Here is a 21,169-nt window from a genome sequence, read left to right on the forward strand (position 1 = left end):
GGGTTCTTTGGCTTGTTTACCTTACAGTTCTCTGCTACAATACAACCAATATTTTGCAAGTAAATTCACCTGCATTTCCTGTTTAGTACTTCATATTCCATTTTCTCCCTTTTTATCTTTCAAGAATATGCAATGTATATGACAATAAAGAAGAGATATAGACCAGTGTTTCTCAACTTTGACAACTTTTAAGATGTGTGGACTTCCACTCCCAGAATTCTCTAGGCAGCAAGGAATTGTGGGAGTAGAAGTCCACACATCTTAAAATGGCTGACGTTGAGAATAGTAATATTGATGATGATATCAATGATAAGGCATAAATAGGAGGCCTGGCTACTTCAGGATATGGGAGTCAGACTCTATATATACATCAGTCCCCCAGTTTAAATCCTAAATCTTTTTCCTCTTTCTCTTTTGAATCAACAGACTTTTGGCCATTCTTTTCCCATCCTTCAAAATCAGGGATAGCTGCCTTGCCTTTATATGACAATTCTGTTTTGGCTGAGTTGATTTCTTCTTGCTTCATCCTTTACAAAGGCTAGCCAAGACAGACAGACAGACAGACAGACAGACAGACAGACAGACAGACAGACAGACAGACAGACAGATAGATAGATAGATAGATAGATAGATAGATAGATAGATAGATAGATAGATATTTTGAAACAGGAAAGACTCCTTTCTGACTTTGCTCATTTTGTTCTTTCAAGTATGTCTTATCACTGTAGTTTCAGATTTATAAGTTCCTTGGCATTGTCTCCTGAAGCACTGAAAATTTTATCTCTGTCCTTGTACGTAATTAATACATGTGGTCCTTTTAGCTGTCTTTTTATTTAATATTGAGAATGCAAAAATACTATTTTATAGAACTAATCTGTGAAAGTTAGTGCCTCTTATGTTTACTTAATATCACCATGTGTACTTTTCATTTTTTTAAAGTTCTTAATGGATATTTGGGACCTCGAGAATTGGGTGGCAGAGAAGCTTCCTCTGGTCACCAACAAAGATTGTGGTAATGATGAAGCCGCAACTCTTAACCATATAGCAAAATATAAGGTAACTTATATATATACAGACTATACACCTATAGAGGCTAATTTTAAAATATTGATTCTTAATTGATATGACAAATTCATATTGTCTATGAACTATGTTGTGTTCTGACAGTAATATTAACTCTACATGGACTACTTTTTAAAATGAGAATTGGTCCACCCCCCTCATCCCCTTTAATTTTCTTGCCCTAAGAGAAATCATGCTGTAAGGGCCCTGTAAAAGTTCTGTTGATAAACCAGTCAACATTATCAATGCACACTGGGCTCCTGGTGGTCTCTGAGCCTGTTTCTGTTCCTGCAGATGTTTCATTTCCAAATTAAGAAATATCACCAATGCATGGGATCTAGAAGAACAAGCTAAATCCAAAGTGAAAGAAAATTCCTGGGGACATGGCATTCTGATGAGTCAGCCATTAACAGATAAAAATATTAAGATAAGATCAGTCTATAAGCCACTCAAGAAAGGAAGCAATCAAAGATCAAACACTCACATACCTATTAACCAATACTAGATCATTGAGAACCAGCACCAGATAAACAAGAACGAGCAAAGAAGAAACAATATCCCTCCCAAAATCATTTAAGAAGAAATAATACCCCAATCAAGGTTGGTAGGAGAAGTTACCATGCTATATATAAACAGTCAGAAAATTATATTCCTCCGTGCACTGATGATGTTATTTAACCTGCTAAGGAAACTTCTGCAAGAAAAGAAGCAAGCTTAGAGAACACCAAGAACTCAACAATTCAGCCTTGAGTATTTTCCACCGTGGACTACCCAGCACCTTGTTCAAAGTTCAAAGAAATAATATATTTCATCCTATTCAAGTTTATTTCAACTTCATGGGTCTGTCTAGTTTTTCACATCGATTTGAAAAACATCATCACATCATCTCTTTTTAATTGCTATGAACAGTAGCAATATGTCAAAAGACAAGGGAAGTAGACAATAATAATACTCATCTAATGATAAATAATTTCCACACACACTCTACAACAGGAGTGTCAAAGTCACATCATCACGGCATCGTCACATGACATATCGCAACCTTTTTATCCTTTGCTAAACTGGCTGTGGGTGTGACCAGCGGTGATTCATCTGGCCTGCGGGCCTCAAGTTTGACAGCCCTGCTCTACAAGGCTGTAGCCAGGTTTTTGCCCTCTTAAGTATGTCCCAACCTATTATTTATAGTTCTGTACAGTCCTGAAATAAACCTAGTATGGTATTTCAGTTTCAAAGTGGAAAAATATTGCTGAATGCCCAAACAACTGCGAACCAACAACTAAAGAGTGCTTAATAAAGTTGCTTCATTGAAACTGGGATCAGAGTATTTTCTCACAGATGATAAATTTTGCAAGAAAACAAGCACTTTTATCAAGTTGGTTAGAGTTAAATTGGACATTGTCTGCTAATTTGGGGTTCCTGAATCACCTTTGTACATCAAGTAAAACTGGACTACTTTTTGTCAGTGTTGAATGTTCTACATTTTTTCTTTAACTGGTACTTATTTTGGGTCAGGCTCTAGAGCATGAAATTGGCATTTATCAGAACTTGGTTGTGGAACTAGAAGAAACTGCCAAAACTCTACCACTTTCAGACTCTATCCATTACGATGAAGTTGATATGCCTCAAAGACAGGTCCACACAAAGCTTCAAGAACTACAAACATTGGCCAAAGCAAGGTAGGGGAGATAGAAAGACTGTGTGATCCAATTATATATTTTCTTGTTAGCTTTCTTTTCTTTTTTTCACCTTTTTCCCTTTTCTTTTCATTAGGAAGTGAATTTCAATCATACAATGTGAAAATCATGGGAGTCTTCTGATTTTTTGTGTGTGTTGGTTTTATATTGCCTTGCCAGAGAGCTCAATCCTAATAATTCAGTAGGAGATAATTATACATCATGTCTGCAGAGGCAAAAAAATGCATATGGGTCTATGTAGTCATGAAGGAAAGTTGCAGCATCTGTTGGTTTCTGCATAATCATATGTTATGCTTTATATACAACAAGGTGAAAGTATTTGTCCTCTTCGTGGAAATTATCTTGGCTAAAAAAAATAGGCAGTTCATAAGAAGACAGGGAAGCAGGAACGTGCTGCTTAGACACAAGGTTATGTCACCTATGCACCATCCATCCATATCCAGATGAACTACTTTTTTTGGCTGTTTTCAGAGGAGTATTTATTGTTAAACTGATCCTACCTCTTCACTCATATATAATGAAGCCACATTTTTTGCTAATATTATTTTTATTGGTGTCAGAGTCACATCTACAAGAAGGGCAGCCTTATACATTGATTAAATAAATAAATAAAAGTGTAACCCATGTAGAATCCACCCATATTTTTATAGCATTCTTCCTATCTTTTTTCCCCTTAATGGTAGAAATCTGGCTATTTTTAAGGAGGAAAGATGAAGAAGGCAAAGTACACTAACATAGATGTCCTTAGCCTAATGCTGCATAAGGGTCTTCTATCCATATCCTATCAGTTATAATCATTGGCCTTAAGCTTCAAAATGATATTGGTTGTGTAATTTTTACACAGTGATTGTATCAAAACTCCTTAGCTTTCTGTTGCCTTTGTTCTGTCTATTTTATCTTCAAATTAGGGGTAAACGGTTGGAGGAGACACTTGAACTACATGACTTTCTGAGAGAATATGAAGATCTTGACGGCTGGATCAATGAGAAGAAGCAGGTGGCCAGTTCTGAAGACTATGGAGCTGATTATGACCATGTCCTTGTAAGTTATAATGCTAATGGTTAAACAGATTTGCAGAATATATTGCAATGGTATAAAATATATAACATGACTGTTCAGGAAGACTGGCTTCATGCATGATTTTTGCAAGAGTGACTTCATACATGTAAAATAGAACAAAAGAACATGTTCTTTGGGGTTGGAATAATCTATCAAGCTGTTGAGTTAAGGTGTTGGTGAAACTGATTACTTTCAACTGAGAATAGCCTCTGGCCAACCTCTGGGCTCAGAAGGTAAGTTGTTTAAGTTTAGCTAATACTTGGATAGGATACCTGGAAACATCAGGGCCATAGACTGGACTGAGAAGTTGAAATAGCATCTCAGAGGAAGACAAAGGTAAACTATTTCTGTATTGCTGTCAAGGATACTATGTGAATGTATCTATAAAGTCACCAGAATTTGACTCATCTTTTTAGGCATTTTAATGCATTGACTAATAATTATTTTAGAGAACTTTTGCAGACAAGAAATATTTATGAAATTTAGATGCTTGAATAAAGAGTAATCTGTTCATGATTACTCATTGTTCCCCAAAATTAATAAGATGTCAACAGAATAATGATGAAAATATTATTTTTCTGATCAAGGAGATTGCACAATAAATCAAAAGAATGATCCTATTTGAAATAAAGATAGATATGATTATCAGTTGGAGTAGTAACTAACCACCCTTGGATTAGAGGCTAAAGTTTGAAGTCAAATAAATAATCCCTTCCCCCCTCCAAAGCATTGTTCATATGATACATGATCTCATTGAGGTCACTATTTTTTTTTTTTGCTTTCCTTTTTTGTTTTTACTTGAGATGGTTTTAAAAAATAGATTTTGCATGATTAGATTTCATTTATAATTAGCATCACAGAATCGGAAGATATTTTCAAGTAATTCAAGCTACTGCTCAAGCAAAAGTATTGTACTACTAGATTATAAATTAGTTGGCAGAATTCAAAACCAATGCCAAAAAAAATCCTATTGTCCTAAAATGGGATAAAAAAAAACAAGCACACCAATCTAATAAATGCTTAACCAATCTTTTAATGTCCTAAAATCTTATTTGGTTTCTGTTGGAGACTTTGGCATTTTGACAGAATCATGTGCAGATAAGAGGTTGAGTAAAATTTTAGCTCTTATGAAATAAAGTCAATGCCATGAATAGACTCCCTGTGTAATATTTATTATTGTTTGAGCAGACATAAAACTGCAAGGAAGATGTAAATCTTTTCAAATTGCTCTAGGATTATCCTTCTAGAACAAAATATGGAAGAAGATATTTGGAATTTCAGATTTTAGTAGACACAGTACTTTGAAATAAATTCATACTGGGATCACACAGGAAAAATCAGATGGGCTAACTTGGAAAATTCAAAACTATTCATCATTTCATTTTTTTCTTCTATTCATTTTCTTCAAAAGCTTCTTTGTGTCAAATATGAAAAATCTCTGCATCAGATGGAAATTGCTGCCCAGAGAGTTGCTGCATGTCATCAGTTAGCACAGAAAATGTTGGATTATGGCCATGTTGAATCCAGGGAGATTCGGAAGAAGCAGAAACAGTTGAGGTAAGAAAGCATTCTTGTCTTTTTTTCCATTAATTTTTCAGTCTGGTCTTTTCTTTCTCAAGACAAGGATCAGGAAGCTGTAAAAGAGCCATATGGGGGGAAAAACCTTCCATGAAGAACATTTGGGTGGCCTGTCTACTTTGCTGCAAGACCTAAGATCTTTCTTGAACTATTCAGAATTTTGCAGAAGTGGAAGGAGAAATGTAGATTTGATTTGCAACAATGGATTGTTATATCAATATTTAAATTCATTACTTGTTCTCAACCAAGAGGAAAGGTTTCACGGATACAGGTATGTAGGTGTGGTGTGTGTTCGGGTCTTTTCCGTGTAAATATATATATATATATATATATATTAGCGAGGTCCCCCTAGCGCCATCTTCAGGCTGAGTGCTTTCGGCCGTGCCAGTGCAAGCAGAAGCGGAAAGCACCAGCCTGAGGATGGTGAGTTTCTCGCCGAAACGTCGCCAAAGATATCTTATATATATATATATATATATATATATATATATATATATATATATATATATATATATATATATATATATATATATATATATATATATATATATATGATGATGATGGCAGATGAGATTCTACATATACATTACTACAACTTTAAAAGCACAACTACAATGACATGGGAAAATATCTAACTAAGCTGAATATGTGTGGTGTGTGTGTGTGTGTATCTTTGGTTATTGAGTTTTTCTCGCGTAAGATTGGAAGTATCTTCCAATCTTACGTGGAGAAAACCCGAATAACCAAAGATCCACATACAAATACCCGCGAGAACCTCAGAAAACATATATAACATATAAAATTATAGTATTGTGAACGTTTACATTTGCCCATAACATTTTTAAATCAGGAAAATATAAAAGGGGAAATAAAAACAGTTGTCCAATATTTTATTCCCATATTTCTTTCATATATACATATAGAATGTAGAAATTTGGCTCAAATGCATTTTGATGACTTTTTATAAGATTGTATATTTTTATTAGTTTACAGTATAGTATTATTGGTTTGTTTATATAATTTATCTGTATGAAAATCTCTCGGAGCTAGATAGATAGATAGATAGATAGATAGATAGATAGATAGATAGATAGACGGACGGATGGCTATTGCCAAAACCTTTTCCATCATCATCTCCAGTCCTATATGCATACAGGCATATTTTTGTTAATTAATTCAGTACAATAAAATTGTACACATGTACACATTTCTTAATTTGTTTTAAATCTTAACTCAAGAAATTCTGATAGATTTCTTGCAAGGGGAAAGTAGGTAGATTTATAGTATGACACCACTGTGTATTTTTTAACTTCCATTCCAGAAAAACACCACCAGAAATTGGCATAGCTGATTGATAGGTAGCTCATCACTGACTGACACATTCTTTCATGCCTGTCCACTTCTAACTTGCTTCTGGTTACTGCCTCATACCTGTGACTTTTTCCCCGCTTTAGCAATGACTGGCAGGAGTTGCTGGAGATGACAAACTACAAAGGCAAACAGTTGCAAGATGCTGAAGTAATTTACAAGTGCCTGCAGGACTTGATGGAAGCTCTCAGCCACATTGAGGTGAAAATTGCGTCAGAAAACAGACACAAACATTGTCTTTTTGAGGCTCAGATCAGATATGGAACAACAACCATTCATTTCTATTGTTTACCTAGCTTTTCCACTCTAAGTAAACTTGATGGCTGACAATAAATGTAAAATTATAGTATTGTGAACATTTACATTTGCCCATAACATTTTTAAATCAGGAAAATATAAAAGGGGAAATAAAAACAGTTGTCCAATATTTTATTCCCATTTTTCTTTCATATATACATATAGAAATGTAGAAATTTGGCTCAGATGAATAAGGGAATTAAATTGTACTCCACAGCATAACATACTTTTTTCTTCAGCCACTTTCTTTCCAGTATCAAAGATAGGTTCTAGAGCAAAGAGTTTATACAGTGGGAGGGAGGGATTTAGATCACTTTATGGGTAATGTTGTTTATTTATAAATAGACTCCCACATATGCAAAAGAAAGGAGTTTTATATATTGCCTATCTTAAAACAAAATCAGACCAGAGTGATTAACAGAAAACGTGTTTGGTCTTTAGGACAAATTGAAGACCATCCCAGATTCCATTGCAAAAGATCTAAATGGGGTGCAGTCACAGCTACGTAAGCAAGCAACTCTTGAGCATGAATTATTTGGGAATGAGAAACAGGTAAGATATACTGCAGTCCTAAAAAAATGTATTAAGAAAATTTACATGACTGTCCAACTCACAGCAACTCTGGGAAGCTTACAGATATAATGGTCTTTGTTTTGAATGTTCCTGCATTCTTGTCTTCTAAATATGATATGCTTTAAATATGAGTTTGAACTGAAACTAATCATCAGCAAGATGCCATCAACAAGTGGTTGATCCATTAAACTAGGAGCAGGAAAGCCAGGTTATAGTCTATCTTCAGACATGGAAATTCATTCGGTAACACTAGGCCAGCGACCCTATGTTAATGTAAGTTATTCCAGGGAAAACTAGGGGGTGCAAGTGCTAGGTATGCCACCTTGAATTCATGAATGAAATATGGGATACCATCATGATAATCTTTTAATGACTGTGCTGTCCAGACAGTTTATAGTTAATTGGGAATTGGGATAGTTAGTTAGGAATTGGGAGCTGTCCCTTAAGGTAAATGAGTTAAGGCATCCTGGGAAATGTAGTCCATGTCATGTGGTCATATCTGTAATCCTGATTGGTCACTGAATTGACCCTTGGTAGGTTGGGGGAGGTTCCTTCACTCTTGCCTGGACCCCAGCAGCATGCTGGTACCTCACCCCCCCTTGCTCCTTCATTATGGGGATGAAAAGAGCACTATCCTTTTACACTATGAATTCAGCTATGCAAAGATTTGGACATTGAGATGAATCTCGACGTAACCGTGAATTATATATGAGGATACCTGATGAACCAATAAAGAAACTTTGTATGGATGCTTTGTAGAGTTATCTGTCTGCCTTTATACATTCAGTCAGTAATTATAAAGGACAGAACAATGACCTCATAATCCTTGTGGGGTAGAGTCTGGACAACTGAATGGAGCTGAGTGTTTACTGGCCGGATGCCCTTCCTTTCATCAATGCGGAGTTTTGTTCAGCAAATATATTCTTATTGTGTCCAGAGAGAGAAATATCTGCCTCTATCTAGGATCAAACTCACAGCCTCCTGATTGTGAGGCGAGAGCTCTACCTCTAGGCCACCGCACCACTCGAATGAAATATGAGACATAAATTTAATAAATGAACCAAGGAAGAAAGCACATGTCTTGAACCAGGACATTCTCAGAGGGTTCTTTCAAGTGCTATGGATGAGATGGATAGAGTCCTTCCTTGCCTTGAAATGGGGATACCCCACCTATAGCTCTTTTATCTCCTTACCACCCAGGAGGAGAAATGATATGGATTACCAGGCTGAGACAGGGGTGGGATTCTACCGGTTCTCACCTGTTCGCTAGAACCGGTTGTTAACATTCTAAGCAGTTCGGAGAACCGGTTGTTAGAAGAAATTACTGGCCTAATCCTGTAAGGAAGGCAGGAAGGAAACATTCTGGTGTTGCTTACAGAAACTGCCTCTCCGTTAACCCTTATTACATCCTTGGCAGGACTAGACTTCCTGTCTCAGGAACTTCTCTGGAGTTTTTTTCCCCCTCCTTTGCTGGTACTTTGCTTGTGTGGAGTGACCATTCAAAGTTACAATGGCACTGAAAAAAGTGACTTATGACCATTTTTCACACTTACGACTGTTGCAGCATCCCCACAGTCATGAGAGGCCAGGCGAGGAGGTGCGTGCCTCGATGTGAGTGATATTGAGTTGGCCATGCCCAGCCAATAACATGACTACCAAGCCACGCCCACCAACTAAGCCATGTCCACAGAACCGGTTGTTAAAAAATTGGAATCCCACCCCTGGGCTGAGACCTTTTGGAAAGTAGAGGAAGCTCCATAGCTGCAATCCCAGTCCACCCAACATTGCCCTTACTTTCGTCTCCCCAGTATTTGTCCAACAAAACTACCTTGTGAGCTGCTAGCTTCAGCCATTCTTCCTCCCCCTCCTCTTGGAGGAAGAAAGGGAAAGAGGATGAACATACTGAGTAGAGAGAAGAAGGATAAGCAGCACTTGGCCTGACAGATTTGCTGATGGACAAACGGGAGGGAGTCATGTCTGCAGAAACAAAAACGATTTGGCTGTCTTCTTCGTCTTCCTGCCAGTGCTATCAGACTATTTCTCATATAGACATGACAGATTGTCCTCATGGGCTACTTAATACAGCCAGCTGCAGATATTGTGCCAGTTTCAAATCCCCAGCTAGTGTAAATAGACCAGACAGAGAGTCTGTTTTAATAGTTTAATTTTCTGAGGTCTGTTCGTCCCTGCAAACTGAAATTCAAGACACTGGCTGCTTAATGAAGTTCTGTATAGAGTGGAGTGGAGATATCCATCATCTGGGAAGATGTCACTGATGGATGGGGTTTTTAAACTTTTATTTTAAAAGTTAAATGATTCACTTCATTTTTTTTTCCTGTTTTGCAGCTGCATGTTTTGATTGATACAGCAGATGGCATGCTCTACCTGTGCTCTGAGAGGCAAGCAGCGGAGATCAAGGCAAAGCAACAGGCCTTAATGGAGAATTGGGAAATTTTGCGGTGTAAAGTGGAACAAAACAGGGAGCAGCTAGAACACGCTTGCAGATTATACCGCTTCCAAACCTATGTGAGGATTTCAATGTTCTTTTCTAAAAAAAAAATTAAAATCCTATATTATTCTGTTCTCCAGTTGTATTGGCCAATATTTTCCAGAATGGTGAACTAATATTCTGCAACTGAACCATAGAATTGCACACGTTTAATTGCAGACTATTGTAGCATGTACCTGTATTAACATATCATTTATAGCCTACATTCTAAAGATGCATGACCCTGCTTAGGTCTTGTGGAAAACAAGAGGCCTTTTGTATTGCAGGCAGGAGCTTCTACAAGGCTAAAGGTTGACATTCATCTTTTATGTGAATCTATTGAATGTTTAATATAATATTGCCAGCATAATTATTATGAAAAACTCATATAGTCTTCCTATATGGTTTCTTCTTATATCATTACTTGTTTTTCCTCCCCTTTATTATTAATCACTGTGTTTCTGTCATATTAAAATGGAGCTGGAAAAAAAATCCCTCTCTCAAACCACGGAGATCCATACCATTAACTGGGTTCGCATACCGTAAAAAGCCATTATGTGATTATGTGGGATAATTCTCCAAAATGAAATGAAAACAGCCTGATATTACATTAGGCATTTAGTATCACAAAATCAGGAACAAATGGAAACTATATCTCCTGCCCAAGATTTACCTCCTAGCTTTATGCAAAGCAAGAACAAAAAAGAGGCACAGGAAATTTGAACATGAATCAGTATAAATAAAACTTGTATTTGATGCACAGTAGTTACATAAATTCTTTTGTAATTGCTTTATAGTTTTGCTGCAATAAATCCACTTAGCTGGATTTATTTGCCCAAGGACATATATTCTATATTTGGTAGATAGCCTTGACAGTTTTTTTGTCTGAGGCAAAACACAATGTGTGAGTCCATAAATCCATTTCAGTGCTATGTGTGAACTGAGCTACAAGAAGTGTCATCTGTTACCTATATTGCCATATAAGGACATCTTACATTTTCCTTTCCTCAATATTTAAGGTATGGGACTATTCTTCCTGGGCATCTGGGATGATAAGAGAAATGGCAGCTGAGGAGACCATTCGAGATGTATCTACCAGTGGTCTGAAGATTAATCAGCTTCAGCAGCTATTGTCAGAGATTGAGTCTCGAGATGAGATTTATGAGCAAGTGTCACAGCTGGGACAAGAGCTTGCGCTGGATCAGAAAATGGCAACAGGAGAAGTATATATACTTTATCATCAATCTTATAACTTTGCACAGAGCTCAGACCACCAATATTTCCACAAAATTAGCATGTTATGAATAAGTTTAGATATTTTGTGAGATAAAAACCAAGCAAGATATGGTGCTTTTCAAAGGAAAAATGAGTTTTATTAAAACACACCCACCTTCCTCCTCATGTATAAACAGACAGTTGCTGTAATTATAATTGGAAATTGAGCCTCACTGTATTTCTGTTAACTGCAATATCAACCATTGCCCCTTCATGGATTATTACTGACATTTTATAGCAGTTGGCTTCTTCTTTTCAGATCCAAAGTGTATTAGAAACTCTGATAGAGGCAAAGCACAGAGTGTACCAGGTATGGGCACAGAAGAAGGAATGGCTTGAGAAGATCCATCTTTTGCAGATATTTTACCGAGACTGTGAATACCTGGACAACATCTCAAACTCTCAAGAGGTAGTGCTAGCACATGTTTTATTGGTGTTTTAATGCATTATAAGGTGCATTTTAATCTATTAAGTACTTAATCTCTTCCTTTTGTCCTATGCTCCATCTATTCCTTTTATCTTCCACGTAGGTACTTGCATGTATAGAAAACTTATCATATTAGTAAGAAAACATTTGCTTTTGATCAACCTTATTGTTAGCCCTAAAAGGAAATTTGGTATCTGACTTTTTAATAGCATGGTCAATAATACATCTGTGCAAGGATATATGATGTAAAATCAATCCCTTAATTCTAAAAAAAAACAACCTATTGCAGAATAATAGAATAATAGAGTTGGAAGGAAACTTGGAAGTCTTCTAATCCAGCAGTCGCCAACCGGTGGGCCGTGGCCCACTGATGGGCCATGAGAAAATTTTGGTGGGCCGCAGAGAAATCTCAGCCCCAGAGTACCCTCCAAAGCAATTAATCCAGGCTGTGCAGAAACACAAGGCTGCTCAGCCCACATGGCCTACAGGAACCCTCCCTGCCCACTCACTCCTTACCCGGCAAACTTGTCTGCTAAGTTGCTATTTTTCCTTTTTCTGACCGTCATCTGTTCTGCTGTGCTGGGAGATTTAGATTAGCTAGGAAGCAGGAAATGGTTGGATTTCTTGCTTTCTAGCTAAGCACAGCCAAATCTCCCTTAGGACCGAAGGTTTGCTTGCAAGCAAATTCAGTGCAGACTCGCGGCAAGCAAATTTGAAAGACTGAGCTAACCGATGGCAGATAGATAGATCACTCAATGATTCTGTAAGCAACTCAATCTGCCTGCTTTGCCTGATTTTGGATAAAAGTTGCTTTTTTATATAAAAAAATCAATATTTACATACATGGTGTGAGTTAATTTTGTGAGTTTGCTTGCTAGCAAATTTTATGAGTTTGCTTGCAAGCAAATTTTGTGTGACAGACTGAGCTAGCCGATGGCAGATAGATAGATCTCTGAATGAATCTGTGATTCTGTGAGCAACTCAATCTGCCTGCCTGCTTTGCCTGATTTTGGGTAAAAGTTGCTCTTTTTTATAAAAAAATCAATATTTATATAAATATTTATATTTACATACAAGCCATGCCCAGCCAGTCACATGACCACCAAGCCACACCCACAAATTAAGCCACACCCACAAATTAAGCCACACCCACAAATTAGGCCACACCCACAGAACCAGTTAGTGGTCCCTGGGATCTAAAATTATGAGTTTGGTGGTCCCTGAGGTCCAAAAGGTTGGCGACCCCTCTTCTAATCCAACTCCCTGCTCAGGCAGCAGACCCTATACCATTTCAGTTAAATGGTTATCCACTCTCTTTTAAAAAAAACTCCTGTCATGGAGCACCCACAACTTCTGAAGGCAAGCCATTCCACTGGTTTATTGTACTCACTGTCAGGAAATTTCTTTTTATTACTAGGTTGTTTCTTTCCTTGATTAGTTTCCATCCATTGCTTCTTGTCTTGCCTTCTGTGCTTTAGAAAATAGCACAGCCTCAGGCATTACAATCTGCTACTGAGTTTGGTCAATGTAATGGCATTCAATGTTTGCTTTTTAAATCAGCAGGTGCAAAGGAAAGCATCAGGAGTTAGTTGTTGTAGCAGATGAGAAAGAAGAAATTATTCCTTTTCTACATATCATGGTTCAGTTGAAAATTACTTCCCTGGTAGCTGCTATGTGTCCCAGATGGGAAGAAACTGTTAGCTGCTGATAGTGTAAACACCATTACTCTCTGGCCAAAATAACAGTTTCTGCTACTATGCTAGAACAGGGGTCCCCAAACTTGACAACTTTAAGACTTGTGGACTTCAACTCTCAGAATTCTCCAGCCAGTTTATGCTGACTGGAGAATTCTGGGAGTTGATGTCCACAAGTCTTAAAGTTGCCAAGTTTGGGGTCCCCTAGTAGAGAAGGTTTTTAGTGAATCCAAGGTACAGGCCAGAAAATCTTAAACTCATTTCCATCCGGGGTAGAATGCAAGCTCATTCTATATTTAAAGAAAACAAATTCTTGTTTAATAGGGGGATTTTGTTTTGGTTGTTGTTATTGTTCTTTGGAAAGGAGACCAAAAATATTTCATTTAAATTCTTACGTTTTCCAGTCTTATACACCAAAGTTTCAGGTGGAGCTTTCAAGCAGCTTTATCGCAGCCTTGTTAAGTTGCACGATACTAGCAGAAAGCAAGCATTTAAAACTGAGAGGGCAATGCCCCATTAAACTTTTCAACTGTATTTGGAAAAGGGGGCGTGTGGATGGTGTCAACTGCGTGTGAATATTTGTTTTTTTGTCGCAATGGATCTTGATTGAACTGAACCGTGTCTCTAAATTTATGTAAAGGCTATCCCAGCAGTGGCATATGAAAGAAAGAAAAGCATTGGGTCATGTTCCGAATTAGAGTGCTTTCCCATTCATTTCTTGTGCCAGTGTGTCTGACCTTGATTTTACGCCAACAGCTTAGGTTACATCCAAATTACTTAAGGCTTCAGAAGATTTCAGCAAGGTTTAGTCTAGGATTTCTCTGTCCTAAAGTAAATAACAGCACATATGGAGGAAATTAAGCAAGTATATATCTGTCTTTTTTATTACTGACTCTCTGGGTATGCCATTACTTGGAAGAGTTGTAGGAAATTTTTCTTTCTAAGACTTGTTAAGCAGAGAAACTGCTATTCCTTGTGCAGATTGAGAGAGGGATAGAGAACATTATAGTGCAGCTCTTTTGCTTTTAGCACCAGTGGAACATACTGTATCCTTGTCTTTCAAGGCTGTAGAAGCACCGGTGAGTTAATAACTTAATTTTTTTTAAATCTAAGAACCGTTAATTAGGTCTTGGATGATACATCTGGCTTCTGCCTCATCATCTTGATCGGGTTTTTTTTCGTTTGCTGCATGCTCCTATTATTTTGCAGACTGAATAAGCAGTTGTGCCAATTCTACTACGTCTCATTCTTAATCAAATACAGATGCCTTCATTATAGAAATACTTCTTTACATTTCACTTATTCACCTCAGAGGAAGAATGGAAATCTCTACTGCCAAGCTAAAAAGGGTGAAACATTTGTTTTAAGCAACAGCTCAGAAGCAGAGACTGCTTATCTTTTCAAACCTTAGGATTAAAAACTGCAGGATGCCATGCAGATATCTTCCTAACAAGACTTCAGACACACCCATCTATATTTCTACACTGGAAGTTATGTTGTCTTCTGCCAGAGTGGTCCCATCACCGATCTCCAGAGCTGCTGTTTATGGTGCTTCTTTCCAAAGGATGCCACCAGCAGAAAATATATCAGACTCAGCCTGGTATTTTCCAGCTCATTCATCATCTGCAGAGACCTTATCAATAAGTGACACCTTGCCTTCTCCCTGCCTGTCTTCAGAGGTTCACAGCTCAAGGCTAGATATAGTGTTGGCACATTCGAAGAAGAGGAATAGTTTAAAGAAACATAACAGCTGTATTAATTCCTCCACTTTCAAGTCTGCCTGTCCCACACTTTTGAGAGAGACTCGATGCAAAGAATACAACAGCATTGATGCTCAATCATTGCTTGTCTCCAGCAGTGGTGCAAGTGATTGGAAAGGAAATGACTGGGATGCTTGTCATTCTTCTGCAATAGCTTTCCATTCGGCTGCTTCAAAAGCTCTACCATGCTGGACATCACGTCTAGATGTTTCTCTGTGTGCCATTCCAGATGCTTCATCATCTCAGAATAAAGATCTGTATCAAATTCTTGCACCTTGTAACTTCAAGTCAACAGGGCAAAACTATAGCCGGTGCAATTCTCAGTTTTCAGATCTCCATGCTTCCGTAAAACTCTATATTTCAACTTGCAGTGTTGCTATCAAACCAATAAGAGCTGCTTATTGCAGCGTTCTAGTACCTCACCTGAAAAAGATCTCAACTACATCTCCTGGTCTTACAAGAGGAACCCAGAAGAGTCATCAAGTTATCCCTTCTGGAAACACTGCAGATCACCAGGTTCAACAACCTCATGTCACCAACCGCACTAAGTGCCCTATTCTTCCTCCACAGACAGCCTTCAAAAAAGTATGGTTGACTCCATCTACATTAGCTAAAGCAAATACCCTTTTTGGCAAAAGAACAGTTACTCATTCACCTTTAGATCCTGATATGCTCATCTTTCAGAACCATCACTCAGCTAGCAAAGAATTTGGGAAGACTTCTAGTATTGAAATAATTCCTGCTCATCACAAGATTTCCAAGATATCTTTAATACTTGCCACCCCTTGGACATCCTTTCCTATTAAAGTAGTAAGAGAATTCAGAAAACAGCCAGCTCCTTCAGTTGTGATCAAAGCTTCATGTTCAGATATGGGTGGTTCTCCCTTACAGTCAGATTGTAAAGGCTCTAGAATCTTCTTGTCCATCAACCCTGTTTATTGTCCTGAATACCAGCCTTCACAAGAGTCAAAGCATCTTCATGACCCAGATGCTGCAACAAATGCAAGTCAAGCTTCGTTCTTAACAAATAGGCAGGCATCATCTCATGGACATGGTGAGGACACATGGTGTCCATCTATCTCAGTAAAAATTGCTTCCTTTGGAACTGGGAGAAAAGTGGTGAAGATTTCCATTCCATTTTAGAAAAATATACTCTCAACTGTAATTTGTTCTGGGATTAGCTTTAACTGACAGTATTATCAATTCTTATGTTAATTTGTTGCAAAAGTTTCTAGGAATGGTAAAAGCCTTCAAAAGTACTTCTGTTTTCTTAAAGTAGGATGATTAGGAACTGTCATACTGTAGAAGTGGGTTTGTTTCTTCTTGACATTGGAAGTCTGTTTACCAGTTGTTGCTTAAATTCTCCTGTTTCACATGGAGTATAACAAGTTATGCCTTCAGTAGCTCTAAATATTGGGCTTTAGTGAAATAGACTTCTCTCTCTCTGTGTGTGTGTGTTGTGTGTGTGTGTGTGCACGTGTGTGTGTGTGTGTATACACACATACATACACACACACACACATGCATACATACAACAAATGCTGTTCACATTTATTGAATTTCCCAGTATTTTTGTATATAGGTATGTATATACTCTCTGTAAACTGTCACCAGATTTTTAGCAGTAAGAACCATGAATGTACTTAGAGAGAGAGAAAGACTGTGTGTGCATAGATACATATACACATATATTTTCAAACCAAAAATATATTATTATTTTTTCTAAAAATGCCGTATTGGTTTGTCAGCTTATACCAGGAAAAAATAGATTTGGAAATGGATCTGGTTTTGGGACAAGATTTTAGAGCCCTTCAATGTTTAATATTAGTTTTAGCTGAAGAAAATTCAATAGGAACAAATTTAAAAATCCATTTGTGTATTACGCAGTATACAAAATGTAGGTCTTCTCTTAGATTTACATTCTGACAGCAGATTGGTGGACGATGGAGTTTTAAACAACTTCTATGAAAGAAAAAAGAGACAATTCAATAGAGAATTCAGTCTGATTTGAACAATACATTTCTAGTTGTCATTATTCCATATATTCATTTTGCTCACTTTAAAAATGTCTTTTGAAAGATATCTTGATTTTTCTTAAATTTTATTGTTTCTTGATAAGGTTTGCCTGAGAATGATAAACAATAAAACCTTAATCATGATTGCGTTTCACTGCTCTGTAAATAAGATGATAAATCCTGACATTGGGTCATGTTTCATACTTTGTGGAATATTTAGATGTTATGGAGAATATTTCAAAAATAAATATTGTTTAGTTCTAGAATGCAGAACCTGCTTTCCTAACTGTATGAAGTTTCTAGTCTATTCTCTCTCTTTTTTTTTAATGGAAAACCCTTGTGTATTATTGCGACGGGGCATTGGGCGTACCATTCTTCAGCCTGTGATAAGCTGACAGATACTTGAAGTAATGACCTCAGGAGCTGTAATGTTAAATATGAAATGCCACTCTGAATCTTGCTTTCATTAGTGGGCTGTTCAAATTCGCTGCTGTATTTACATAGTGGTGCTCTCTGTGTCTGCAGCTTTGAATGGCAGCTATAGTTTGATACGTAAATGCTCTGCTTAAGATGGGATTGAAAGGCGGGGGGAAATCCCCTTTCCAATATTTCCTTGTATTGATACCCTTCAAAGGGGTGGGCGAATGGCAACGCCGTTGAATCTAGAGAAAAATTCTGGACAGAAGGTCCTGGCTCCAGTCTGCATTAGGGTGTAACTCAATATGTGAAGAAGTCTCTTTGGAACTGCTTGACCTGTTGTCTTCTCAGATATCATCCTCAGATAAGACCATGACAATCTGAATGGATTCTGTTTAGAATGGCTACAAGGAAAAGAACAAGGGGAGGTTCTGTTATGTGAATAGCTCTCTGTTCACATGACACTGGATGGAATCCCTTGTTAACACATATCTTCATATTTATTGTGCATTTAACTTAAGATATTCAATTTCCTGTGTTATAAATGTTTTGCAGCTATTTGCTTTATGAGCACTTGCTATGTTAATATAAAATGAGCTACTATAATTTTCATATATTAAAGGTGGTAATTTTAAAGAGAAGATAGCAGTGTAAAATACTTGCACAAGGGGGCATTCTGTTCTCATCTGTGTTCCACTTCAAAATGTATTTATCTACCTATTTCAAGCAATATATATAGTCCCAGAAGAGGCTTGCTACTCACCCTAACCCAAGGCCTGGGGAAAAGGCAGGTTTTCAAATACTTTTTAAAAATAGTCAGACTGGTGGCTTTGTGGAATTCTGTTCAGAGAGCAGATATCATGACAGAAACAGCTTGCTTCCTTGATCCTATCAGGTGACATTGTTTAATCAAAGGGACCCATTAAGTGCCCACTCTCTCCAATCTTTCAGGCAAGCAGAAACTATTGGAGATAAGCAGTCCTCAGATAGCCAGGGTATTTAGAGCTGGTGACAGCATCTTGAATATCATCAGAAGCTAATTGTAAACAGTGCAGCTTGCTGAGGGGCAGTGTTACATGGGTATATCATGGCACATTCGTCACTAGCAGTGTGCTGCAGCTGTCCAAAAAAGGCCACATTTCTAGGCTGAATTAACATAAGAATAGAATCAAGATCATGTGAAGTGTTTATATCATTTTAGAAGACCTTGGAATACTGCATCCAGTTTTGGTCACCACGATGTAAAAAAGATGTTGAGACTCTAGAAAAAGTGCAGAGAAGAGCAACAGAAATGATTAGGGGACTGGAGGCTAAAACATATAAAGAATGGTTGCTGGAATTGGGTATATCTAGTTTAATGAAAAGAAGGACTAGGGGTGACATGACAGCAGTGTTCCAATATCTCAGGGGGTGGCCACAAAGAAGAGGGAGTCAAGTTGTTCTCCAAAGCACCTGAAGGCAGGAGAAGAAGCAATGGATGGAAACTAATCAAAGAGAGAAGCAACCAAGGAGAAGAAATTTCCTGACAGAACAATCAGTAGAACAAGTTGCCTCCAGAAGTTGTGAATACTCCAATACTGGAAATTTTTAAAAAGAGATTGGACAACCATTTGTCTGAAATGGTACAGGGTTTCCTGCCTAAGCAGGGGATTAGCCTAGAAGATGTCTATGGTCCATTCCAACTCTGTTATTCTATTCTACTCTATTCTACTCTATTCTACTCTATTCTATTCTACTCTACTCTACTCTACTCTACTCTACTCTACTCTACTCTACTCTACTCTATTCTATTTTATTCTATTATATTCTATTCTACTCTACTCTATTCTATTCTATTCTACATTCTTGCCAACTACATACATTTCAGGGGCATCCCAGTGAAATGTTCTTTGCAAAAATCTACAGCCAAGGTGACTAGGACATAAATGATCATTTAGAGGATTCAGGTTGGGAGTATATACTGTATATAGCTAATTTATCCCTGTGCCTAATTTTCAAGCTATATTCTTTCAGGGATGGGTAGCATATAAATTTAATCAATAAAACTAAAATCTTTATGTTGGGATTCTTGAAAATAATATTTACCCCCCCAAAAAACATCCCAAAAGGCTACACTACATGCCTCTTCTCTTGATTAATCCAAATATCTGAACTAAGGAAGAGGCCAGAGCTGTGTAAGAAACACGTCTTATAAATCTCTTAAAAATCATTTGATCATCTGATATTTCTTGAGTTTCATTCCAGAAAAGCAACAAATTTGGACCCATCATTCCATGTTTTGTTTTTTTTAAAAAAAACCTATATTGCCAGAACTGATTCCAATTTTCCACAGATGTATTTGAAAAGCTGTGATTTTGGAAGCAGTGTGGATGAAGTGATACAGCAGATCAAGAAACAAGAGGCTTTCGAGAAGATTCTAGCCTCTCAGGAAGAAAAGGTAAAATCTTTACATATAATATATAAAGCAAGACATGGGCAAATATCCAAGTAAAACCTGATGTTTATGTGTCATCTCAGTGGACTGGAAAAAGTATTGTGACAAACCTGAAAAAGCAATTCAGCCAATAGATATAACATTGTTTTATAGAAGCTACTTTATTATAAGACCACTTTGAAGTGCCGATTTTCAAAAAATATGGGAGATCTTCAGCCAAAATAGCTGGGAACTTTTACCTGGGGAGAAAGAATGTCTTAGTTTGACACGAAATGTCACAGAAAGCAAAATATACAGTGAATTTAAGGATTTACCCTTAAATAAAACTTCCCAAATAATATTTCAGATAGTATCAACAAGGTAAGAAGAGGTTCTCAGAAAGTTTTACTCATTCATATTGCACAAATATACATCTGTATATTTTTGTTACTGGTGTTTGGTTGTGGGCAATTTTGATCTTCCAGTAGAAAAAAATAATATTTTATGTATGCAGCCTGTGAACAGTTAACTGTAGCTATGATTTTAAGTTTTGGTCTTTCAGGAACTCTCCCTTCAGGAGCAAATGGGAAAATTGCAACCAGGTAGTGAGTTGGAAGTCACGCAGATTCAACAGAGGCTCAGTGTGGTGTTAAAGAAAAGAAGAGGCATCAGAGATCTTTCTCAAAGTAGGCAAGAAAAATTGCAGGTAGAACTCCTGCTAGCTGTATTCTACCAGAGTGTAACTGAGGTGAGAATAAGTTGTATATTAGTAAAGCATTATCTTGGAAATAAAAACTTCCATCCTCTTTTCAGACATTAAGAGGTTGCTGTCTCACTCTCCATTTAGATGGCCTAAATGGGTAGGCCCAGAGGTGGTATTCAGCAGGTTCTGACTAGTTCTGAGGAACTGGTAGCGGAAAATTTGAGTAGTTCGGAGAACCGGCAAATCCCACCTGTGACTGGAGATTTTACAGTATCCTTCCCCTGCCACACCCGCCAAGCCACGCTCACATAACCGGTAGTAAAAAAAATTGAATCCCACCACTGAG

At 37.4% G+C, this 21,169-nt stretch overlaps 1 protein-coding gene across 1 annotated transcript in view; it reads left to right on the forward strand.

The window, feature by feature from the left end:
* Nucleotides 1-21,169, forward strand: part of SPTBN5 (spectrin beta, non-erythrocytic 5) — a 106,779-nt gene that overhangs the window by 38,617 nt on the left and 46,993 nt on the right. Inside the window, exons 23-33 of the mRNA XM_087962040.1 lie at nucleotides 940-1,056; nucleotides 2,575-2,738; nucleotides 3,665-3,797; nucleotides 5,227-5,372; nucleotides 6,848-6,962; nucleotides 7,500-7,610; nucleotides 9,978-10,157; nucleotides 11,139-11,342; nucleotides 15,291-16,358; nucleotides 20,040-20,144; nucleotides 20,683-20,868. Of these exons, the coding sequence (XP_087818166.1) occupies nucleotides 940-1,056; nucleotides 2,575-2,738; nucleotides 3,665-3,797; nucleotides 5,227-5,372; nucleotides 6,848-6,962; nucleotides 7,500-7,610; nucleotides 9,978-10,157; nucleotides 11,139-11,342; nucleotides 15,291-16,358; nucleotides 20,040-20,144; nucleotides 20,683-20,868 (2,529 nt within the window). The remainder of the gene's footprint in view (nucleotides 1-939; nucleotides 1,057-2,574; nucleotides 2,739-3,664; nucleotides 3,798-5,226; nucleotides 5,373-6,847; nucleotides 6,963-7,499; nucleotides 7,611-9,977; nucleotides 10,158-11,138; nucleotides 11,343-15,290; nucleotides 16,359-20,039; nucleotides 20,145-20,682; nucleotides 20,869-21,169) is intronic.

The sequence above is a fragment of the Notechis scutatus genome, chromosome 1, assembly GCF_049901735.1.
Source record: "Notechis scutatus isolate UNSWTSFEM ecotype Mainland chromosome 1, rNotScu1.2, whole genome shotgun sequence".
Classification (NCBI taxonomy): domain Eukaryota; kingdom Metazoa; phylum Chordata; class Lepidosauria; order Squamata; family Elapidae; genus Notechis; species Notechis scutatus.